This window comes from Rhincodon typus, chromosome 8 (assembly GCF_021869965.1).
Source record: "Rhincodon typus isolate 14 chromosome 8, sRhiTyp1.1, whole genome shotgun sequence".
Taxonomy (NCBI): domain Eukaryota; kingdom Metazoa; phylum Chordata; class Chondrichthyes; order Orectolobiformes; family Rhincodontidae; genus Rhincodon; species Rhincodon typus.
Genome location: NC_063339.1, coordinates 51,846,829 through 51,873,101, shown reverse-complemented (window position 1 = coordinate 51,873,101; position 26,273 = coordinate 51,846,829). Strand labels below are relative to the sequence as shown.

At 40.7% G+C, this 26,273-nt stretch overlaps 1 protein-coding gene across 5 annotated transcripts in view; it reads left to right on the top strand.

The window, feature by feature from the left end:
* The window catches only part of LOC109913164 (ral GTPase-activating protein subunit alpha-1-like), a 139,815-nt gene that overhangs the window by 78,724 nt on the left and 34,818 nt on the right, over window positions 1-26,273 (top strand). For all 5 annotated transcript variants that reach the window (XR_007262581.1, XR_007262582.1, XR_007262580.1 and 2 more), the window contains exon 18: window positions 8,848-8,975. Coding sequence is in view for 2 of the 5 variants with exons in the window: in XM_048599704.1 (XP_048455661.1) it covers window positions 8,848-8,975 (128 nt within the window). In the remaining 3 variants the exon portion in view is untranslated. The remainder of the gene's footprint in view (window positions 1-8,847; window positions 8,976-26,273) is intronic.

Genomic DNA, 26,273 nt, shown 5'->3' with positions numbered 1-26,273 from the left:
AGCATCTGTGAAGGAAAAAACAGTTAACGTTTCAGGTCCGGTGACTGAGTTCTGAGGAAGGGTCACCGGAACCGAAAAATTAACTCTCTTTTTTCACTTCACAGATGCTGCCAGACCCGCTGAGCTTTTCCAGCAACTTTGTTTTTGTTCTTGATTTACAGCATCCGCAGTTCTTTTGGTTTTTAACACAAAAGCAAAATCCAGATATGCTAGAAATCAAAATAGACAGTACTGGAAGTACTCACTAAGTCAGGCAATATTTGTGGATAAAAACAGGGTTAACATTTCAGATCAATGACCCTTCATTAGTTCTAAGAAAAATATAAGTAAAGGTAATAAAATGGAAATGGGCAGGGAGGATGTGGAAGAACCAAAAAGGGAAGTCTGTGAAGGAATGTTATGATTAAGTGACAAAAGATTTCATGGTACACAGCCAAAGGGAATGGTAATAATACAGTAAAGAAACAAAAATGTGTCTTGATTAAGTGTGAATAGCTGAATAGTAGCTGTCAAAGTGCCCAATGAAGGACTAAGAAAGGATTTTAAAAAGTAAGGAATTTAAAATAAAATGTTTGCAGTGATTATGATCTTTAAATTGTTGAACTTGCTGTTAAGTCTAGAAAGTTGTAGAATGTTCAAAGGTGAACGACTGTTTTTAAAGCTTTTCGTGAGCTTCATTGGAAAACTGTAGCAAGCCATGGATACAGAGGTGAGAATGGGAACAAGATGAGGAATTGAAATGACAAGCAACACGAATTTCATGCTTAGGCTTGCGGATTGAGTGGAGGTGTTCTACAAAGTGGTCACACTGTCTGTTTGACCTCCACACTGTAGAAGAGACCACGTTGTAAACAGGATATAGAACTAAGTTGAAAGAATTACAAGTAAATCACTGTTTCACTTAGAAGAAATGTTTGGAATGTTAAGAAATGAAAAAGGATGCAGTAGAAGAGTAGATGTTGTTTCTTCTGCACTTCCACATAAACGTGCTGTAGGAAAGGGAGTAGGTGTGGTGATATTAGTTTGTTAGTTAGATTGTTAAGATACAGAAGAAAGGGCATTGTAAAATTAAGTACTTAGAGCACTTATAGAGATGGCTGGGACACTGAGGTAATAGGTAGAAGGCAGATTTAGGTTTATTTACAGAATGTAGCATTACTTTATTATAAAAAAAAGGATGAGCATCTGGCTTGATACTTCACCATCTGACTTGTGATCCATTTAACCTAGCAGCAAAGGTTGGTTCTCTAATGGTCAAGTTTGGCAACTAAGTTCTCTTTTCAGGCACGAGATTCTATTTTGATTTACACTTGTAAAGAATGGCTGAAACTATTGTCAGAATATGATTTTCCACATATGCTTTTTGAGTTCAGATTTTCTGACCAATGGAAAAATAAGATTCTTGGAAAAAGGATAAAGGAGCAGAATTAGGCCATTCAGCACATTGAGTCTGCTCCACACTCTATCGTGGCTGGTATATTTCTCAACCCATTCTCCTGCCTTCTCTTAACCCTTGATCTCATTATCAATCAAGCACCTAACTATTTCTGTCTTAAATACACTCAATGTCTTGGCCTCCATGGTTCTCCGTGGCAATGAGTTCCACAAATTAACCACACTGTGGCCGAAGAAATTCCTCCCCATCTCAGTTCTAAAGGGTTGACCCATCACTCTGAGGCTGTGCGCTCGGGTCCTAGTCTCTCCTACTAGTGGAAACATCTTCTCTGCTTCCACTCTATCCAGGCCTGTCAGAATTTTCAATGAGATCGCCCCTCATTCTTCTAAACTCCATTGAGTATAAACCCAGAGTCCTCAACTGGTCCTCATTTGACATGCTATTCATCCCATGATCATTCTTGTAAACCACTGGATCTCCTCCAAGGCCAACACATTTTTACTTAGATGCAAGGCCGAAAACCGCTCACAATATTCCAAATGCAGTCTGACCAGAGCCTTATACAGCCTCAGCAGTACATCCCTGCACATATATTCTAGCCCTCTTGAAATGAATGACTATATTACATTTGCCTTCTGAACTGCAAACTAACTTGCATGTTAAGCTTAAGAGAATCCTGATCTAGGACTCCTGAGTCCCTTTGCACTTCAGATTTTAAAAGCCTTTCCATTTAAAAAAATAGTCTCCACCAGTATTCCCCCCATCAAAGTGCATAACCTTGCACTTTCCCACATAGTCCATCTGCCACTTCTTTGGCCATTCTCTTAGCCTGTGTAAGTCCTTCCCCAGCCTCCCCACCTCCTCACTATGACTTGTCCCTCCATCTATATTTGTGTCATCTGTAAATTTAACAACAATGCCCTCAGTTCCTTCGTTCAGACTGTTAATGTATGACATGAATAGTTGTGATCCCAACATGGACCCCTACAGAACTCCACTAGTCACTGGCTGCCATCCTGAAAATGCCTCTTTATCTCTACTCTCTGCCTCTGCCAGTCAGCCAATCATCTATGCATGCCAGTACCTTGCCCATAACACCATGGCCTCTGATCTAATTTAGCAGTCTCCTGTGTGACACCTTGTCAAAGGCCTTTTGGTCATCCACATCTACTGGCTCTCTTTTGTCCAACTTGCTCATTACCTCCTCAAAGAATGCTAATAGATTTGTCAAGCATGACCTCCCCTTGATGAAGCCATCTGACTCAGCTGTATTTTATCATGTACTTCCAAGTATTGTGCAGTCTCATCCCTAATGATGGGCTCTAAAATCTTACCAATGAATGAGGTTAGGCTTACTGGCTTATAGTTTCTTCCCTCTGCCCCCTTCCCTTCTTAAACAGGGATATTACATTTGCCATTTTCCAGTTCTCTGGTATGCCCCCTGATTCCAGTGATTCATGAAAGATCATCACCAATACCTCCACAATTTCCTGCTCTATCTCCGTCAGAACTCTGGGGTTTTGTCCCTCTGGTCCAGGTTATTTAGCCATCTTTTAGACCTTCAGCTTCCCCATCACCTCCTTAGTGATGGCCACTATGCTCACCTCTGCCCCTGACTGTCTTGAAGTTTTGGAATGTTGCTGGTGTCTTCCACTGTGAAAACAGATGCAAGGTACCTATTTAAGTTTCTCTGGCATTTCTTTGTTCCTCAGCCTCATTTACCAGTGGTCCAACATCCATTCATGTCTCTCTTAACTTTTGGATACCAAAAAAAAACTCTTGCAAACTACTTTTATATTGCTAGCTAACCTACTCTCGTATTTCATCTACTCCCTCCTTATTTTTTTAATTAAGTTAATCTTTGTTGATTTTTAATGGCTTCCCACTAATCTTCACCACTTTATTTGATTTTTTTCTTTTACTTCTATGCTGTCCCTGACTTCCTTTGTCAGCGATAGTTTCCTCATCCTTCCCATAATATGTTTCTTTTTCCTTGGGATGAATTTCTGCTGTGCCTCCCAAACTACCCCCAGAAACTCCAACGCAGCTCCACCATCTTCCATGCTTTCGCCAGCTCCTCCCTCATGTCTTTGTAGTTACCTTTACTCAATTGTGATACCATTACTTCTGATTTCAGCTTCTCCCTCAAACCCCAGGGTGAATTCTATCGTAATTTGGTCACTGCCCCCTAAAGGTTTCTTCATCTTAAGCTCCTTAATCAAGTCTGCCTCATGAGGAAGAGTCACCAGACCCGAACCGTTAACTCTGTTTTCTCCTTCACAGATGCTGCCAGACCTGCTGAGCTTTTCCAGCAACTTTGTTTTTGTTCCTGCCTCATTACACATCATCAAGTCCAGAATTGTTAGTTCCCACATGGGCTCTACCACAAGCTGCTTCAAAAAAGAACATCTTGCACACATTCCACAATCAGCTACCAACCTGATTTTGAGTCCACCTGCATATTAATCTCCACTATGATTATTGTAATAGTGCCTTTACATGCCTTTTCTTCCCCACATCCTGACTACTGCTAAAAGGCTTGGATACAACTCCCTGATGTCTTTTTCCCTTTGCTGTTCATTAACTCTACCCACACAAATTCTACACCGTCTGACTATATATCATTTCTTGGTATCAATTTAATTTCATTTCTTATAAACAAAGCCACCCGATCCCATCTGCCCATCTGCTTGTCCTCTCAACAGAATGTGAAACCTTGGATATTTAGTTCCCAGCCCTGATCCCCTTGCAGTCCCATCTCTGTGATAGCCACAACATTGTACCTGCCGGTTTCAATGTGCGCAGCAAGCTCATTTACCTTATTTTGTATACTGTGTGAATTTATGTACAACACTCTCAGTCCTGCATTGATTGTCTCCCTTCTCATAGTTGGCCCCTTAACTGTTGTGTCTGAAGTTAGTTCCCTGACCTTTCCATACCCTGTCCTATTACTTGTTCTGGAAACTTTAATAAGCTCTTCTGAACCCTACCCCCCTGCCCTTTAATTTTTCCATAATTTTCCTTGCAATCAAAACCCTACCTCCCCACACCCCACTAGTAGACCTGGGTGTTAAATTCCTGCCGAAGAGGAAACAAGGCAAAGCTGCAGCTTATGTGAAGCTGTATAGATAAAATTTCCAAAAAGTGACCAAATATGAGCCATGATTAGATTAGGCTTTGGTAGATTTCAAAAGATCACTTACTAGTCATTCTATAAAGGAATATATCATGGACATTAATAGGCTTTTATATGAGATTGCATAAATTAAATTTTGGAATTCTTTTTTCTGTCAAATGTTTGGATTAAACTACTATGTCATATATAGGCAAGCTCCTGCTCTTAACTGGAGTTGGAATATCAAATTGAAACACTGTTGCTTTGTAAACTAGTATAGCAGTGATCTTCTAGCAGAACAAAGAGAAACTCTTGGGCATCTTTATGATGTATATTGATATTTTGTGGGGACAAAACAACTTGAACAATTTATAACAGCCAAAATCAAAGGGCAGTTTAAGATTAGAAGTCAGTCTTCAGGTACTTTTAAATATATAGGCTTAGACATGAATCAAAACAGGCTGACAGTAACCTTGAATGAACAGTTATATGCAGAAATAAATAAGTTAAGTAAGATCATTGCAGAAAGATGATCTTTGAACTGAAGAAGAAACGAGGTAGTTAATACGTATGGTTAGATAGTTAAACTGACTGTTTACTCAAACAAGATTTGATGCTAATTATGACATATTGGAACTTAGTATTACGATGAACCATGCTACAATTGAAGTTCTGAGGGCAGATAGCATATTAAAGAAGTTAAATTTGCAGAATTGTGCACTCAAGTTTCAAACCTTGGCTGACCCAAAAGGCATGAAATCAGTCTTTTTATAAAACAAAGAACTGTGGGTGCTGAAGATCTGAAACAAAACCAGAAATTTGGAAGAACTCACCAAGTCTGGAAACATCTGTGTAGAGAAAACCAAGTTAATATTTCAAGTCTAGTTACCTTTCTTATGAACCAGAGAGAGAAAATGGAATGTATTGCCCTTTGGCCTGATAAGCGAAGAAAATGGAAATATTTGAAAGTATCCTAGTTTCAGAGCACTGGCCCTGGTAGGTGTATTAGATTAAACGTTTTGAATGAAATCACATACATGGGATTCTCAGAAGAGTTTGTAGTAGTTCGCTATAGGATAGTATATATTCTACAAAGACTTTGATTGAGAAAGGATTAAGGATTGACCTTGTGTCCATAAAATGAATATTAAGAGGAAAAGGGATCTCCAAGATAAAATAAATTGACGCCAACCACTAAATTGGCAGACCTTATTACAAAAAGGAAGGCTGGCTTGAATAAATTATTGAAGGTACGGGAAGAGGGACATTTTGAATTGTTACAGAGATAGTAGGAACTGCCGATGCTGGAGAATCTAAGATAACAAAGTGTAGAGCTGGAATGACACAGCAGGCCAAGCAGCATCAGAGAAGCAGGAAAGCTGACGTTTCAGGTCTAAACCCGTCTTCAGAAAGTTCACATTTTGAATTGTGATGCGTTATATGTAATACGTTCTCTTTGATTAGTTTTGTAATTGTTTGAGTATCTTATAAGGCTTTTTGAAAGCGACAAGGGGAATTTGTGATGGCATGTTCAATATATTATTAGATATATAAGTGAAGAATTTTGCTTAATTAAGCACCTAGAGCATTTATAAAGAGAGATAGCTGGGATAATGGGGTGATAGACAGAAGGCTAACATACATAATGCTGCGTTTTATAAATAAACCCATTTCAAGAAATTAGCACCTAGTCTTGTACTTTGCCATCAGGCTTAATAATTGGAGGTTGACTGAGAGTGGATCAGTGAATTGCAGAAGGAATAGTCCCTTTGGAATGCTGAAAGAATTGTTTGCTGACATCCCGGTGGAGGTGGCAGAAATTACAAAGGGTGATCCGTTGAATATGAAGGCAGCTGAGGTGAAAGGTGATAACAAGGAGAATCATAGTGAGGAGGGAGGGAAAGGAATAGAGCAGTTGTCCTTGAACAAGATCAGACGCAGAAAGCCCTACCTGCACACTGGGAAGGAATCCCATTAAAGGCAGCCATTGTAAAAACTGTACTTCTGTACTGGTGTACATGTAATAATGAAGGATATTCTAGTATTCTAATTCTAATCCATAGGCTTTTGTTCTTTCATGGAATGTGAACATCCCTGGCTGGGCCAGAATTTGTTGCCATTGAAAAGATGGTTGTTGGCCGTCTTGAAGCACTGCTTTTGATGTAGGTAAACCTACAGTGCCGTTAGGGAGGGAATTCCAGTATTTGACCAAGCAACATTGAAGGAACATGATATCTTTCCAAGTCAGGATGGTGACTTGGAGGGGAACTTGCAAGTGGTAGTGGTAGTGTTCCCATGTATCTGGAGCTCTTGTCCTTACCAACGCTGTCGGTAATGGGCCTGGAAGGTGGTGTCTAAGGAACCTTGGGAAATTTCTGTTGAAGTTGAAGAGAATGGAAGACACCTTGGAATCAAGGAAGTCTAGTCAAGGTAACTACAGGAGCCCATGGACTTGTAGTGAATATCAATTGTAAGCCAGAAATGAAGACTGGGAAGTCAAGGGATGGAAGAGTCTGAGATACATCAAGGTCTAAGGGAAGAAGGATGGAAATTACAAAGAAAGTCAGTGAAGTTCTAAAATTCTTTCATGGTTTGTGAGCATGGTGGCAAGACCACCATTTTTTGCTTTTCCCTGTATATACTTGAGAAGGTGGTGGTGAGCTGCCCTCTGAACTGCTGAGGTCTCTGGTGTAGGTATATCTCTACAGTTCTACTAGTAGGGAGTTTGAGGATTTTGACCCAGTGGACAGTGAAGGAACAGTGATAAAGCTCCAAGCAGGATGGTGTGTGACTTGGAGTGGAACTTGTAGGTGGTGGTGATCTTATGCTTCTGCTTCTCTTGGTCTTCTAGGTGGTACATGATGTGTGTTTGGAAAACATTGTCAAAGTAGCTTTTCTTGAGTTGCTGCAATGCATTTTGTGTACAGTACATACAGCTGAATTGTGGATTAGTGGTACATGGGTTCCCACTCAAGCTGTTCTGTCCGAAAGGGTGCAAACTTCTTGAATGTTGTTGGAGCTGCCCTCTTCCAGGCAAGTGGACAGTATCCCATCACATTTCTCACTTGTACCTTGTAGGTGATGGATAGGCTTTGAAGAGTCAGAAGCTATGTTGCTTACTGCAGATTTCCCAGCTTCCTGATCTAGGTTAGGCAGGATTGTTTTCTCATCCAGGATAAGAGTAGGAAGCAGCAGCAATATAGTCATCGATGTACTAGAAAGAGAGATGAGGGAGGTGTACTGATTAAGAATGCTACAAGCAAGTTCCACATATCCTATGAAAGGCAGCCATACTAGGACCCACGAAGATACTCATGGCAAGTTTTCTTTTGGAGGAAATTAATTGAGTTGAAAGACAAATTGTTCTATGTGAAAACAGTAGGGAGGCAGTGGTAATGCCACTGGGCCAGAAATCCAGGGGACCAGGCCAATGTTCTAGGCACATTATAAGAAAACAGATGTTGAAATGGTAACTAAAAGCTAACCTAATGGTGAGAAAAGAACTCTTGTTGATCTATCATAAAACTCCATCAGGTTCAATAACACACATCACAGAAGAAAATCTGCCACCCACACTTGGTCTGACCTCCCACAGTGCCCGCTAAGGTAGCCCAGCAAACCTCTCAGCTATGTCTAATTGCTACAAAATCTAAGGAAAAGAATGAAACTAGACAGATAACTTAGCACTGACCCAGGCACTCAGTTGTTTACCCTGTAAAGTCCTCAATATTATCATTTGTCAGTTTCTGCCAAAGCTGGGAGTTTCACAGATTTTTCTCCCAGGTGCCAACAATTTTCTATATCCTAATGATATTACATCATTACCTATTGTTGCCTTACATTGATACTCTGGTATACATTATCTTTTGAAAATGACTTGTGAATTATTGCTCTAAGCTGTCTCAGTTGCTGTTTCTGGCAGTATTGTTGGGAAGGTTTTAAGGAGCATATTAAAACCAGTGGGTGAGGTTTAGGGAAGGACTTCAAGCTTGGAGCCAAGGTAGCTGAAAGCACTGCCAATGATGGTGGACCAAGTAATGTTGGGAATGCTCAAACAGGAAGAGTTGGATGAGTGCAGAAATTCCAAAGAACCGGTAGAGTATAGCAAAGGAGAGGAGTGAACTACATTCCACTCAAATAGCCAACAGAAACAATTGACTTAAATTAGATTCTATTATTATTTGTCAATCAATTTTTTAACATTCGTTTCTACTGAAGTGAAATAAATTTTTTTTTAAAACTGGATGCAGCTATCAGAAATCTTGTATAACTTAATTGCAGTGATATGAGATAAATCATTTGGTAAAACTGAACCAAGTAATCTTCTTTTGAACAGGTACCATTTTTTGGCCCACTCTTTGATGGTGCTATTGTGGATGGGAAAGTTCTACCAAATCTAGTCCGAGCTACAGCAATCAATGCAAGTCGAGCTCTAAAATCATTAATTCCACTGTATCAAAATTTGTATCCTTTTAAAACAAAAGCTGCCTTTTCCTTTTGTTAAAATGTCATTTGAAGTATCAGAAGACCTCGTAAGTAAGATGGAATTACACTTGCAATATGTTTTTTTTTGCTTTTTTTAATGCCTTTGCTAGTGTTTGGGAGAAGAATCCACGCATTCAGTTCGTTATTTTTATGGGGGAATGAAGTCAAAATGAAAATTTCCTCCAATGTATTGCAAAGCAAGCTGTGCAAATACATTGGCAAGATGTCTTTAAAAAAAAGAAAGGTAATTATTTATCTTTTATTACAAACATAAAGGAGCCTTCTGAACATATAACAGTTGAAAAGACATGGAATAAACTAACTTAGTCCATGATGTAATCTGATAAGGTTGAAAATTTACAAATGTCTTAGAGGAGCTGAGATGCAGAAATGTTACACAGTTATATCAGGATGTCAAGTCTTTATGAATCTACATTTATTATTCATTTTACTGCATCTTTTTAAAACCTGTTATGTAAGTGTAATGAATAGAAAATCTGCTTTGCTTCATGACAGAAAAGACTATATATGTTGGTATTTTGTTATGTGCACAAATAATACAGAAAATGAACCAGATCTGCATGATAAGTAGTTCAGACCTTTAAATAACAGGTCTTAGCAAGGCTCCCATTTAACAGTTTTTTGGTTCAGTAGTTAACCAGCTGGGAGCATGATTATCTCAATTCTTATCTAAGCTCCACGTTATAGACATTGTATGAATTCAATGTAACATCAGGAATCAGAGTTTTTATTTGAAATCGGATTTTGTTTTGAAACAGATTTTATAGATGAATTAAATCATTACTGTTTTTTTCTTTGTTTAAGTTTAATTTCTACCACTTCAATTTCTTATAAAACTCAATTTGTTCGTGGCTTGAGCTACAGAATCTGTTTGTCAGAGAACAGGAGGATGCAAGTCGTTTTTAACTATTTCCAGCAACTTATCAACAGTCTGACTGTTTATTCACTCGGAATTCAATTACTGGTCAAAATTTCAGTTTTTGTCAGAACTGGAAAAAGATTAGAATGAGTGAACACTCGAGTAACATGAGGAGAAAGGGGCACAGAACAAAAGCAAATGTCTTGATGGGGTAGAAGGCAGGGAAGGTTAAATGATTAAAAGGCTAATATGTCAAGGCAAAAGTAGTTGTTTTAATGGGTCAAGTAATGAAATGAGATAAGTCTAGAGGGATTGTAAATGGCAATCTCAAAATCACCACCATCAGTTGCTGTCACAAAAAAGTCACAGAGATTACAATCTGAAATTGTTGAACTCAGTCCAGAAGACTGTAAAGTACCAAAGAAAAGTGGGTTACGGTTGCTCAAACTTCACAAGTGTTGTTGGATGTAAGAGGCCTAGATTAGAGTGGGAGTGGAAGAGAAAATTATAGTAAGGATCAGCCAAAGCTTAGAGTCTTGTTGGGTGATCGAATCTGTAACACAAAGTGCTCACCTGATCTTATGTTTGGTTTCCACAATTTAGAGCAGACTGAGTCATGAGCAGTGTAACATTGTAGCGTACATTTAAAGTTCAAAAAATAGTTATTATAACTGAAGACGTTTTAAGGTTATGAGTGGTGGGGAGGGAGAACGTAAGATGACAGGTGTTGTATCTCTTACACTTGCATAGGAGGGTGCCTTGGAAAGAACAACAAATGTTACTCATAAGTGCAGAGTGGAGCAAATTGTCGCAGAAGTAACAGTCAAAGTGCTAATAGACAAGGCAAAAATTGTGTTTGACGATAGCAGAAGCTGAGCTGTTGAATGTATGGACTGGTGGATTGAAGGTGAGGATAAGCAGAACCCTGTCATGGCTCTAAGAGATGGTGGGGGTTAAAGGATCAGAGTGAAAATGGAAGAAATATAATGGGCAGCCCTTACAATATGGTGGAGGGTCATCTCCAGTTAAAGAAAAAGACAGACATCAAAATCATTTAAGGTTGGCGGTATTGTCAAAACAGATGTGACGGAAAATGTGTTAGAATCTTTAAAGAAAGCGGGATATGGGGGAAGCTGTCTTATTCAAGATAGTGATCAATAGCCTATCCCCAGCAATGGATGCATAAGAGTTGAGAAGGGGAAGAGTCTAAAATGACCAATGAGAATTGGGATCAGAGATAAGAACATAAGAACTAGGAGCAGGAGTAGGCCATCCGGCCCCTCGAGCCTGCCCCGCCATTCAATAAGATCATGGCTGATCTTTTTGAGACTCAGCTCCACTTACCCGCCCGCTCACCATAACCCTTAATTCCTTTACTGTTCAAAAATTTATCTAGCCTTGCTTTAAAAACATTCAACGAGGTAGCTTCAACCGCTTCACTGGGCAGGGAATTCCACAGATTCACAACCCTTTGGGTGAAGAAGTTCCTCCTGACCTCAATCCTACATCTGCTTCCCTTTATTTTGAGACGATGCCCTCTAGTCCTAGTTTCACCTGCTAGCGGAAATAACCTTCCTGCCTCCACCTTATCTATTCCCTTCATAATCTTATATGTTTCTATAAGATCTCCCCTCATTCTTCTGAATTCTAATGAGTATAATCCCAGTCTACTCAGTCTCTCCTCATAATCCAACCCTCTCAACTCTGGAATCAACGGAGTGAATCTCCTCTGCACCCCCTCCAGTGCTAGTATATCTCTTCTCAAGTAAGGAGACCAAAACTGTACACAGTACTCCATACAGCTGCAGCATAGCCTCCCTGTTTTTAAACTCCATCCCTCTAGCAATGGCAGACAAAATTACATTTGCCTTTTTAATTACCTGCTGCACCTGCAATCCTACTTTTAGCGATTCATGCACAAGGACATCCAAGTCCCTCTGCACAGCAGCGTGCTGCAATTTTTTACCATTTAAAACATAGTCCATTTTCCTGTTATTCCTACCAAAATGGATGACCTCACACTTATCAACATTATGCTCCATCTGCCAGACCTTTGCCCACTCACTTAGACTATCTATATCCCTCTGCAGACTTTCAGTGTCTTCTGCACACTTTGCTCTACCACTCACCATAGTGTCATCTGCAAATTTTGACACACCACACTTAGTCCCCAACTCCAAATCATCTATGTAAATTGTAAACAATTGCGGTCCCAACACTGATCCCTGAGGCACACCACTAGCCACTGACCGCCAACCAGAAAAACACCCATTTACCCCTACTCTTTGCTTTCTACTGGCCAACCAATCCTCTACCATGCCAATACGTTACCTGTAATACCGTGGAACTTTATCTTATGTAGCACTTTGTCACATGCCTTCTGGAAATCCAGATACACCACATCCACAGGTTAAGATGGAGCTTTCCAGTTTGGGACAGCAACAGAAAATGAGACAGTTTAGTTACTTATATGCTCACATGCTCTTTAGTTATTGCTACTACTTTTATTTGCCATAAGACACTGTGTAGGTCTATCCAAAGCCAAAGTCATGGTGGAACAAAGCAGGTGGAAGTCATTTGATATCCAGTTCTAATGGTTCTATTACTGTGTAGTGATCGCACTTGTGCTAGTATGTAGAGCCTACAGTCAAGTAGAAACGCTTCAAGATTAAAATGTTAAATTTCATATTTAACATTGACATTTAACTTCAATTGATAAAATTATGTCATCAACACCTTATAAATGCAACCTGCAGATTGAATTGCAGTTAGCTCATAGGTGAACTTCAAGAGTAGTTATAATCTTGAAATAATTAATTTCAACACTTTCACAGCAACTTCTAGAAAGGAAGAATTAGCATCAGTATTTTCATCTAATCATTTGTGTGTAATTCAGCTCCATTTTATTGCTAGTAGTTGAGGAATGTTTTACAGATGGGTGCTGACATGTTGCGTTGATGAAGATACTATAAATAGGTTTTCTCACGCAGACTGAATTTTTTAGAGTTGTGAACGACTTACTGCAACGCTCACTGAAGTGAGAGAATTCTATAGGTGGCAATTAGCTTTTAAGCTTTTTTATACCACATTTCGAACATGACACAAAATGGATTCGAAGCACAGAGAAATATGACTTTAGCCAAAAGAATTGATTTCACTTCTGAAGCATACTCTTTATCAGCACCATAATTTAAAGATCTTAAGATTGACTTGTATTATGATTATGCTGTATAGCTTTTCTTACACTATGCAGAATTTTTTTTTAGTTTGTATAAAGTTTTAAGTAATATAATGTTCTGATTTATGCCAGAAACCAGATTTGGCTAGTGAAATTCAGCCGTTGGTCAAAGAATCATAGAATCCCTGAAGTGCGGAAAGAGGCCATTCGGCTCATCCAAAGAGCATCCCATCCAGAACTAGACTCCCACCCTATCCCACATTTACCATGCCTAACTCATCTAGCTATACATCTCTGGACAATTTAGCCTGGCCATACCACATGACCTTCACATCTTTGGACTGTGGGAGAAAATCGTAAGACCCGGCAGAAACCCACTCGGACGTGGCGAATGTGCAAATTCCACGCATGCAGTCACCCAAGGCTGGAATTGAGCCTGGTTCTCTGCCACTGTGAGACAGCAGTGCCAACCACTGATCCACCTTGCTGCCCTAAGCCTAAAATGGTCATTTTAGTCTTGTGTGTCTCTTCACTTAATTAACACGATATTTATTAATTGATGTGCCCCATGGATTGGCCTTCCTGGCGGTGAGAATAAATGTGATCTGTTACTGCTTATTTCAGTCTATCTCTCGAATAGCTCTTGCTGTTTCTTGTCTCAGGTCTGTGATAATTCATCAGTTATAGAGTCATAAAGTTATACAGCACAGAAACAGTTCCTTTGGTCTAACTCATCCATGACAACCACGTTTCCCAAACTAAACTAGTCCCACTTGCCTGCATTTGGCTCATATCCCTCTAAACCTTTCCTAATCATTGACCTATCCACATGTCTTTTAAATGTTGTAACTGTACCTGCGTCTACCACTTCCTCTGGCAGTTCATTCCACATACGAACCACCCTCTGTGTGAAAAAGTTACCCCTCAGGTCCCTTTTTAAATCTTTCTCCTCTCACCTTAAAAATATGCCCTCTAGTTTTGAACTCACCCACCCTAGGGGTAGGCCCCTTGCTATTCACTTTCATAGAATCAGAGAATCCCTACAAAATGGAAGCAGGCCCTTCGGCCCAACAAGTCCACACTGACCGTCAGAGCATCACACCCAGACCCATCCACCTATAACCCACCTAATCTACATATCCCTGAACACTACGGGCAATTTAGCATGGCCAATCCACCTAGCCTGCACATCTTTTGACTGTGGGAGGAAACCCATGCAGACACGGGGAGAATGTGCAAACTCCACACAGACAGTCGCCCGAGGGTGGAATTGAACCCTGGTCCCTGGCGCTGTGAAGCAGCAGTGCTAATCACTGAGCCACCGTGCCGCCCCAAAGTGCTTGGATCCTCCCCGGCGGGGAATTGAACCCTGGCCCCCCGCGTGACAGACAAGGATACTAATCACTGTACTACCACGGACCTTTATCTCTGCCCCTCATGATTTTATAAACCTCTATAAGGTCACCCCTGAGCCTCCTACGTTCCAATGGAAAAAGTCCTAGCCTCTCCTTATAACTCAAATCCTCCAGTCCCGGCAACATCCTGGTGTAGCTCTTCTTAAACTATGCAGAAATATTTTATTACTTTAGACCTTAGACTATTACTTGAGACCTTCTACAATGTTTTGATTTATACTGGAAGCCAGAGTTGGCTCATGAAAATCAACGCTTGGTCAAAGAATCATAGAATCATTGTAGTGCAGAAAGTGGTTATTCGGCCCATCGAGTCAGCACCCAAAGAGCATCCCATCTAAACCTAGGCTCCCATCCAATCCCCGTAACCCCACATTTACCATGGCTAACCGACCTAGCTGTACATCCCTGGACACTACATACAATTTAGCCTGGCCATACCACCTGACCTGCACATTTTTGGACTGTGGGAGGAAATCAAAAGACTCCCTGAAAGATTGAAAAATAATAAAGATTTTTCGGAACCCTCTCCAATTCTGTTGATGGTGAGTGAAAGAACTGCGGATGTTGTCAATCAAACAAAAACAGAATTTGCTGGAAAAGCCCAGCAGATGTGGCAGCATCTGTGAAGAGAAATCAGAGCTAATGTTTCAGGTCTGGTGACTCTTCCTCGGAATGTTCTCTTCACAGATGCTGCCAGACCTGTGATGGTGAGGTTCCCTTTCACATACCTGACGTGCCAACATCCCACATGCTGTTGCTGTGCCGCTGATGACCATTATTTGGTTAGCACTAAGTGTCACATGCTCCTTTTCTCTCACCCCCAGCAAGGAGGTGAGGCCCGGCATCCTGATAGCACCCAGGAAGTAGGAGAGGTGCCCATCAACAAACCAAGGGTTGAGTTATTTAGATTTTTTGATTGCTTTGCCCTGATGTGAAAGTACTTTTGTGAAACTTTTTCTCCCTTGTGGACAATTTTTTTGACTTGATAATGTAGTTATAGTTGTGATTCCTTAATTGAAATGCAAATTAGATTGTTTTGTATTTATTCAAAGTATGAATTAAAGTCCGGTCGTGTAAATCACCAGAGAATATGATAGCTAAAAATATAATTTCTGCTCCATGTTAGAATATCCTTGAGACAACTAGAAACCTCACATGAATAACAACAGAAAATATGAAGTTGCACAGTGTAGCAATCAACTTTTAACAGAGAAAGGTAAGGTCATGTTCCAAGAATAGAACCATTTGGAACATTAATTATCGCTCAATAGAACAATATCGACGGAGACCATTTGCCAAACATTGGTGATTTAAAAATGCAGTCCAGCAATTCCACTTCCTGAATCTTTTTACTATAATCCTGCATTCTTTCTGCAAGTATTTTCTCAGTTCCTATTTTGATGGATAATGGTACAAATTCAACAATAGCCTATGAGCCAGTATGTTCAAAATCCGAATCATTCGACTATAAATTTTTCTGATGTTAGTTCGTCTGCGAAGCATCTAAATCTGTGCCCTGCAATTAACACCCCATCTGTCTTTGAAACAGTTTTTCAGTATTTATCTATTCTAACACCGTGTTTATTTAAAATACCTTTAATAAATCTCTTCTAATATCTACTCTATAGAGAGCAGCCTCAGTTTGTCACTGAATTTTACTGCACAGAAGGAGGCCATTCACTCTATTGTATCTGTACCGGGTCCCAAAAGAGCTACCCAGCTGGTCCCATTCTCCAGTCAAATCTCCGTAACGCTCTAAATTCATCACTTTCAAATGTATGTCCAGTTCTGTTTTCAAACCTCCTCTGGAATTCACCTACACCACTCTCCCAGGCAGTGATTCCAAATCCTAACAACTCTGAGTAAAGAATTTTATCCTAATCTCATGCCTTGCTGTCTTGCTAACAATCTTGAAATTGTGACTCCCTACTGCCATACCAACTAGTGGAAACAGAATATCCTTCTTTACCCTGTCAAAATTGTTCATAATTTTGAACACCTCAATAAGGTCACCCCTTAATTGTAGAATCCCTACCGTGTGGAAACAGGCCATTCAGCCCATCAAGTCCACACCAATCCTCTGAAGAGCATCCCACCCAAACCTAACCCCCAATCCTATCCCTGCATTCCCCATGGCTAATCCATCCAGCCTCCACATCCCTGGTCACTGTGGGCAATTTAGATGATCAATCTGCCTAACCTGTTATCTTTGGACTGCGGAAGGGAACCAGAGCACCCAGTGGAAACCCACGCAGACACGGGGAGTCACCGCAAGGTGGAATCGAACCCGGTCCCTGGTGCTTTGAGACAGCAGTGCTAACCACTGAGCCACCATACTGTCTATTTTGAACAATCTGCCTAATCAGCAATTGTTAATCTTCTCAGCTCCAAGGAGAATAAACCCAGTTTATCTAATCTTCTACATATCAGTAATCTCTCATGTCTAAAATAATTGTAGTGTATTTCTCCAAAGCCTTTAGGAAGATCATAAAGTGTGCAGTGCAGAATCGGACACAATGCTCTAGCCAAGATAAAATTTCTGCTTTATTAATGGTTAGGATAACTGCATGAATGTTGTACCCTAAGCTTCTAGTTATAAAACCCAGGAACTCAATTGCTGTCTCAAATCTCTAATTGCTTTCTTAACATCTAACTTTAAAAGATCTGTTTGTAAATATCCCAGGTCTCTTTCTGCCACCACTTTAAAACATAACATAAAGCTGATGTTGTCCCTCCTCATTCTTCCTACTGTACCCCATCATATTTTTGCATTGACTTTCATTTGCTACCACAACCTTGTATGTACCCTCTTTGTCTATGACTATCTTTGCTACTTATTTCCAGGTTGTGCCTTTTGGGCAATCAGCCTCTGAAAACCATGTTCAAATCATTAATATGCATCAGAATCACTAGTACTCCCTAGTAATTCTGGAGGATCTGCTGAATATCTCCAGTCTAAAAAGCCGCCACTTTCTCAATATTCTTATCAATCCTTCAACCAATTTTGTATCCATACTGCTCCTTCCCTTTTGTAATTTTGCAAATGAGCCTCTCACATTGTACTTACCAGTGCTTTTTAAAAGTTCATAGACATAGCAGCACCTGTACTGCCCTCATCCATCTTCTCCATTTTCTCATCATGAAAAATTAGCACATAAATCAAACTCAGATTGATCTTTTAAAAAGCCTTTAGTGATTCTCCTTGATTAGTCCATACTTACCCAAGTCGAATTGATCTGCTTCACTCTGGAAAATGTGTAAACAGTTATTACATTTCCCTACCGGTGAGTTTTATGATTAAAATTAACCTCCAGTTATAAAAATGATAATTTATAAATGGTACAGTGTGTTACTACTCGTTTCCTCAGCAGGAATAGTTGACAGTCAACCACTAAGCTTTCAATTTTCTGGCTTTTTATTTTGAAGCTTTACTTTTGCATATCACTGGCTCATGAAGTATAAACTGTTAGCTTCAGTTATAAATCTACTTGAGAGAAGGTTACATATTTTTGCACCTAAAAATTCTCCAGTTCAATAAATAATGCAAATTATTTTGTGTGATCTAGTGTACATACTATTTGGGGAGGGGGTGCATTTCAAAGGTTTTGAAAGTAAATATTCTAATAAATATTCTGCCATTGAAAAATTGGAATATTGTTCATTTGTTGTATCATTATAGCATTACTATAGTTAAGGAATCAGTTTAGCTCGGTTGGCTGGACAGCTGGTTTACAATACAGAGTAGCGGCAACTTCAGATTAAACCACCATTAATTGCTTCACTGTCTAATGAGAGAACAGCCCTATGGTCTGGTAAGATAATGGCAACTTTACCTTTCCTTTTACTGTAGTTTAATGAAAAGTTCACTCCACCATCTTCAGCTCCAATAACATCTTTCCCGTCTCAAAACAGTCTTGAATAGAAAACAGTAATTGGGGGTCTTACCCCTCTTTGGATTCTGCATTTTTTTGTTATAATGTCAGTTATTAAATTTTAATAACTTTTATTTGCCACACCAAATTTGTTAGTTCCCATCTGGTTGTACTGATTGTGAAAAGTCAATATGTCAAACATATCCCCAGACAAGTGACACAATGAACAGTATACGTAAAGTGGGATTTTTACAGGGAAGCCATGACTCCTGATTTTGTGTGATAAAGTGTCTATGATTGAAGGTTTGGCATATGGTTCAGTGTGATAGGGAACTTGAGTCAGTGCCTTCCTCAGCCTTAACTCGGCTCCATTCAGACAATGAAACCTAGCTGCTAAGTATTGTTTCAGTGAGTTCTCATCAAGTGTTATAAATACGATTGATACTTAACTCTGTAGAAATAGTCTCCAAGTATTCACAATCATATAGCTTTACAACTGCACAGCATTTAGAGGAAACCTTAGACTAATTTAGTTAGAGATTCACACTGACCAGCTGAAGAAGTTGGATCTGATTTGCTGTTCTAATTTATTGAAGCTGTTTAAATGCATTTGGATGGAAGAGAAATATAATGATAGCCAAGTTGTAATTTTTGTCTTTAAATTTTTTTGAACTAAAATCTCTTTCAAATCAAGACTGAGCAATTGTGACTTTTTTAAATTAATGTGTAGCGTACAGTATTGAGTTCTTTTATTCTAACCATTCTATTTTTGGAAGTCGATTTTACAAAAATTCAGCACCCTTTCATTTGATGTTATTATCAGTGTTTTTTTCTTTATTTGAATACTAATGTTTCATTGAATGTAGCATCTTATTTATTTTAATACATGTGTTGCATTCTTTGAAATCATAGAACCATAGAAACATTACAGCACAGAAAAAGGCACTTTCAATCCATCATGCCTGTACCAACTATATAAAATAAACACCCATTCTAATCCCACTTTCTAGCACCTGTCCCATAGCCCTGCAGTTACAGCACTTGAGGTGCAGATCCAGATTCCTTTTAAATAAGTTGAGGGTTTCTGCCTGAAGCACCAAAACTGGCCAGCAAATACCAGATACCCACCACCTTCTCAGTGAAAAAGGTTTCCTTCATGTCCTCTCTAATCCTTATATCAGTCAATTTAAATCTGTGCACTCAATAATTGATCTCTCTGCTACGGGAAACATCTTCCCTGTCCACTCTACTCAAGCCCCTGAAAATCTTGTACACCTCAATTAAGTCAACCCTCAGCCTCCTTTGCTTGAAGGAAAGCAGCCTTAGCCTATCTGATCTTCCCCGAGCTGAAATTTTCAAGCCCTGACAGAAAATCTCTTGTAAATTCTTGTAAATCTCCTCGTACTGTCTCTGGAGCAATTATATCCTTCTTGTAATGTGGTAACCAGAATTGTACATAAAACTCCAGCTGTGGCCTAGCCAATCTTGCATAGTTCCAGCATTAAATTCCCGCTTTTGTATTCAATGCTTTGCCCAATGAAGGAAAGCAACAAGTAAACCTTCATTATCAATTTTATTTTCCTGTCTTGCCACCTTCAACAACATGCACTCCATGGTCTCTCACTTCCTATATCCCTGTCAATACCATCTGTTTATTATGCATTCCTTTGCTTTGTTTACCCTCCTCAAACACATAATTTCACACTTCTCCAGAATGTGATAATATCATGATATGAAATGTATCAGTAATAATACAGCTGTTATGGCACATCATCCCTAAATATAAACATGTGTTCTGGTTCAAAAATCAGAAAGGGCAAAGTATTTGTTATAATTTCTAATGCATACAATACTGAAGGGACTTCACAGGGTGGATTCTGAGAATGTCTCCTCCCTTGTAGGATGGGCTAGAAATAGGGCCCATAATTTAAGAATAAGAAGCCTTGCTTTTAAGACTGATGAGAATTTTATTTTTCCTTGCAGAAGGTTAGGAGTCTGTGAAATTCTCCTCACAGAATCTAGCAGCATTTGGTTCATAGAAATTATTCAAAGCTGTGTTAGGTATATTTTTGATGGACAAGGGAGTCAACTGTTATGGCTTGGACAGGAAGGTAGACTTTAGACCACAACCATGTTTGTCAAGATCTTATTGAATTGCAGAGCAAATGGACCAAATGGCCTCCTACCCCTAAGACCTATGTTCCTATGATCTCCATAAAGACTGGTGACATTTTAAGAGAAAGTTAAATGAATAGTAATTAACTGAAAGAAAGCCACACAATGAAATTTTATGTTTTAAAACTTTACTATATCAAACGACTAAACTAAAGGACGACTACAGATTAAATACAAGTTGATTTTTGTTGGAATTTTATACTTTAAATTATGGAACAGAATGTGCCCCTTTATATTTTTAATGATAGTTGAAAGCCACAACTTAATTACGTTGTTCATTCTGTTTCTACAGTCAGAGTTTTATTGGAAATTCTTCCTCAAGCCCCAGCTAGATGAACCTTTCAAGCTTGGTTTAACTCCTCTTGAGCTTAGGTCTTCAAACTAAACATTATGAATGATGGAGTCAGCATTTTCTCTGCTTAAGGTGCAAGTCTAGCTAACCTCTATCTTGTGCAAACATGTAAAGTACACATGGAGGAGCTACAACAATTGTTCATTCCTGTCTCTTAGAAAAGAAAGTGGGAAAGCTGGCCCAACTATGGTTTAGGAGGGAAATCAGGAGTAGTATTAGATCTAAGAAAGAGGAATACAAATTGGCCAAAAGAGCAGCAGACCTGAGGATTGAGCAGTTTAGATCCCAACAAACATGACAAAGGGACTGATTAACAAGGTGAAAATAGAGCGTGAGTAAGCTTGGAACAAAAACAAAGTTGCTGGAAAAGCTCAGCAGGTCTGGCAGCATCTGTGAAGGAGAAAACAGAGTTAACGTTTTGGGTCCGGTGACCCTTCCTCAGAAAATAGAGTGTGAGTGTAAGCTTGTGGAGAACATAAAAACTAATTGCTTAAAAACCTCTGTAGGTATGTGGTGAAGAGACAAAGTTTTCAGTGACAACAAATGTAGGCCCTTTACAGCCAGAAATAGAGGAAGTTGTTATTATGGGGAACAAACAATTGACAGACCAATTATATATGTATTTTGGTTCTGTCTCCACAAAGAAAGACACAAATAGCATCCCAAAAATGTTGGAGAGCATTGGGTGGTCATCTTTCAAGATTCTGTAGTCCCTGGAAGAGTTGCTATGGGTTGGAGGGTAACTAATGTAACACCACTAATTTAAAAAAAGAGGCTCAGTGAAACAGGTAATTATCGACGGTTTAGCCTGATGTCAGCAGTAGGGAATTTACTAAAGTGTGTTCCAAAAATTTCAAAGTAGAGCACTTGGAAAACAGAGACAGAATTGGTTGGACAGAGTCAGCATAAATTTGCAAAAGGGAAATCATGCTTAACAAATGTATCAGAATTTTTTGAAAATGTAACTCAGATTTGCTAAGGGAGAGCCAGTGGATGTGAAACAAAATCAGAAATTGCTAGAAAAACTGAGCAGGACTGGCAGCAGTGGAGGGAGAAACAGAGTTAGTGTTTTGGGTCCAGAGCCCCCTCTTCAGCACTGGATGTGGATGTGGTTTACTTGCACTTCCAGAAGGCTATCAATGTGGTCCCAGAAAAGAGATTAACATGTAAAATTAAGGCACATGGGATTGGAGTTAGTGTACTGGCATAAATAGAGAACTGGTTGACAGAAAGGAAAAAAAGCACAGGAATAACTGGGACTTTTTCCAAGCAGCAGGCAGTGACTAGTGAGGTACCACAGGACTTGATGTTTGGAACCCATCTATTCTCAATATCTGTTAATGATTTAGATAAGGGAACTGAATATAATATCTTAATTGGCAGATGACACAAAGCTGAGTGGGAAGGTGAACTGTGAGGAAGTTGCTTCAGTGTGACTTTGACAAGTTAGGTGATTGGGCAAATGAAGTATAATGTGGATAAATGTGAGGTTATCCACTTTGGTAGCAAAAACAGGAAAGTACATTATTATCTGAAAGGCAACAAATTGGGAAAGGGGAATGTGTAGCGAGATCTGGGTGTTCTTGTACACCAGTCACTTAACATAAGCATGCAGGGGCAGCCGGTGGCGAAGAAGGCAAATGGTATGTTGGCCTTCATAACGAAAGGATTTGAGTACAGCAGCAGGGATGTCTTGCTGCACAGTCTGTGTCATTAGTGAGACCACAACTGGTGTACTGTATGCAGTTTTGGTCTCTTTATCTGAGGAAGGATGTTCAAGCTATGGATAGACTGCAATGGGATTCATGGGATGGCAGGACTGACGTACGATAAAAGACTGAATCGGTTAGGAATCATTTTCTCTGGAACTTAGAAGAATGAGGCTTTCTCACAGAAACCTATAAAATTCTAATAGGACTAGACAGGGCAAACACAGGAAAAATTATCCCAGTGACCAATGAGTCCAGAACCAAGGGCCACAGTTTAAGGATGTGAGAACTGAGAATGAGGAGAAATTTCTTCACTGAGTGAGTGGTGAGCCTGTGGAATTCTTACAGAAAGCAGTTGAGACCAAATCGTTGAAAGTTTTCAAGAAGGAGTTGGATATCGTTCTTGGGGCTAAAGAGTCAAAGGGTATGGGGAGAAAGCTGAAACAGCGTACTCAGTGTGATGATGAATTGTTGAGCAAAGGGCCAAATGACCTACTCCTGCTCCTACTTTCTATGGTTTTGTCCATGTAGAAGTGCTAATAAAGTATCTCTGATCTTTAATCTTTGAAACACAGAAATAAATTTCAGCAAACTGTTCATCACTTAATATCAGTAACAGCTTTCTGGGTTGCAGGAGACTCAGGATCTTTTCATTGTGGAATTAGAAACAGCTGCCGTTGTCCCTAGGTGTAAATATTTGGCACCTCCCTTTCAACAAAAGAATTTGAGTCTTCTATTCGATCCTTAATAGTTAACTAACCTAGATTTCCAGTCAGGTCCCCTGAATAGATCCCATGACCCTATTTCATATAACCCTACTTTTAAAGATACAGTCCAAAACAACAATATTAATCTTATCAGAGATAGTAGGAACTGCAGATGCTGGAGAATCCGAGACAACAAGGTGCAGGGCTGGATGAACACAGCAGGCCAAGCAGCATCATAGGAGCAGAGAGGCTGACGTTTCGGGCCTAGACCCTTCATCAGAAAAGGGGGAGGGGAAGGGGGTTTTGAAATAAATAGGGAGAGAGTGGGAGGCGGATAGAAGAGGGATAGAGGAGAGGATAGGTGGAGAGGAAACAAACAGGTCGAAGAGGCGGGGATGGGGCCAGGAAAGGTGAGTGTAGGTAGGGAGTTAGGAAGGGGATAGGTCAGTCCAGGGAGGACGGACAGGTCAAGGGGGCGGGATGAGGTTGGTCGGTAGGAGATGGAGGTGTGGCTTGAGGTGGGAGGAGGGGATAGGTGGGAGGAAGAACAGGTTAGGGAGGCAGGGACGAGCTGGACTGGTTTTGGGATGCGGTGGGGGGAGGGGAGATTTTGAAACTTGTGAAATCCACATTGATACCATTGGGCTGCAGGGTTCCCAAGCGGAATATGAGTTGCTGTTCCTGCAACCTTCGGGTGGCATCGTTGTGGCACTGCAGGAGGCCCAGGATGGACATGTCGTCTGAGGAATGGGAGGGGGAGTTGAAATGGTTCGCGACTGGGAGGTGCAGTTGTTTATTGCGAACCGAGCGTAGGTGTTCTGCAAAGCGGTCCCCGAGTCTCCGCTTGGTTTCCCCGATGGAGAGGAAGCCACACCGGGTACAGCGGATGCAGTATACCACATTGGCAGATGTGCAGGTGAACATCTGCTTGATGTGGAAAGTCTTCTTGGGGCCTGGGATGGGGGTGAGGGAGGAGGTATTGGGGCAGGTGTAGCACTTCCTGCGGTTGCAGGGAAGAGTGCCGGGTGTGGTGGAGCTGGAGGGGAGTGTGGAGCGGACAAGGGAGTCACGGAGAGAGTTGTCCCTCCGGAAAGCAGATAAGGGTGGGGAGGGAAAGATGTCTTTGGTGGTGGGGTCGGATTGCAGATGGCGGAAGTGTCGGAGGATGATGCGTTGGATCCGGAGGTTGGTGGGGTGGTACGTGAGGACGAGGGGGATTCTTTTTTGGTTTTTATTGCGTGGACGGGGTGTGAGGGATGAGGTGCGGGAGATGTGGGAGACACGGTTGAGGGCGTTCTCGACCACCGAGGGGGGGAAGTTACGGTCCTTGAAAAACGAGGACAACTGAGATGTACGGGAGTGGAATGCCTCATCCTGGGAGCAGATGCGGCGGAGGCGACGGAATTGGGAATAGGGGATAGCATTTTTGCAGGAAGGTGGGTGGGTGGGAGGAGGAGTATTCTAGGTAGCTGTGGGAGTCGGTGGGCTTGAAATGAATATCGGTTTCTAGGTGGTTGCCCGATATGGAGACAGAGAGGTCCAGGAAGGGGAGAGAGGTGTTAGAGATGGTCCAGGTAAACTTAAGGTTGGGGTGGAAGGTGTTAGTGAAGTGTATGAACTGTTCGAGCTCCTCGTGGGAGCACGAGGCGGCGCCGATACAGTCATCAATGTAACGGAGGAAGAGGTGGGGTTTAGGGCCGGTGTAGGTACGGAAGAGGGATTGTTCCACGTAACCTACAAAGAGGCAGGCGTAGCTTGGGCCCATGCGGGTACCCATGGCTACCCCTTTTGTCTGTAGGAAGTGGGAGGAATTGAAAGAGAAGTTGTTGAGTGTGAGGACGAGTTCAGCTAAGCGGATGAGGGTATCAGTGGAGGGGGACTGGTCGGGCCTGCGGGACAGGAAGAAGCGGAGGGATTAATCTTGTGGTCGTTCATTCTCTCTCTTTCCCTGATTGTATGACATTATAATGTAAAATCAATAAACAGCATAAACATTCAGCTAATGATTGTAATTCTCACCACCTAAGTATGTGTAAACTAAGATCACAGTTAAAAGAGAGGATACATTTGTCTTATGTATGACAGTTTGTAATTTTGATTTAGGTGTCCCTATAAAGTTTCCATAATCTTCATTCTCATCCTCAAGCACTGAAATGTCTGGGATCATGCAGTTGGAATTTCACTTCAGGACAGGAAGCATACTTTGGAACAATTTTCCTTGGATGGAAACTAGTGGCTGTCATTTTTCACAAGGTTTGGAGGGCAACTCGTTAATTGATGTGGAGACTAGTTTGGCCACCAGCTAGTGTCTGTGAGGGCAGTAATTGAGGTGGACTGACTCAAGTGGGATCTAATTTAAACTTGCTATTGTAACCATTACGTACCTGCGGTTTGGGTAGTGAAGGTGCATGCTGAAGGTTCATAGAATTTTGGATTCAAGCCTCAGGAAAACCAGAGGTCTGGAACCCGAGGCAGGCCAGCCCTTCATTTTCCAGATGCAAGCCTTAAGGTCATGCTGGAGGCTGGAGGAAGAGAAGGGAGATTCTTTTCCTGCGCGGTGGCCGGAAGAAGCTACCCAAAAGGGTAGAAGTTGTTTTCACTGTGAACTTTAGAAATGTCATGACAAGGAGCTAAATCCAATACAGGAAAAAGATTCAGTGACTTCATATATTCTGGCAAAGTGAGGGCTGGCCCCCAGTCCTCTTGATAGGTGTCTAGGTATTTACCTCCAACAGACACACCAGCTGAGGAGCCTCAGATCAAGTGATTATCATGTGTACCTAGTGTGGTACTGCTGAGAATCTGCCAGCATTGATATACGTAGCCTCCAGTTAATTGATGCAGATGGCATTAGCCATAGAGGACAGAGGTGCATTGTCATGCTCTCTTTTGTCCTTGCAACAGGAAAAGGCAGATAATGCCCAAGTGAAAGCCCTGGGCAGGTGGAGGGTTATTCTTTTCCCAAGTCATCATGACAATAGAGGAGCAG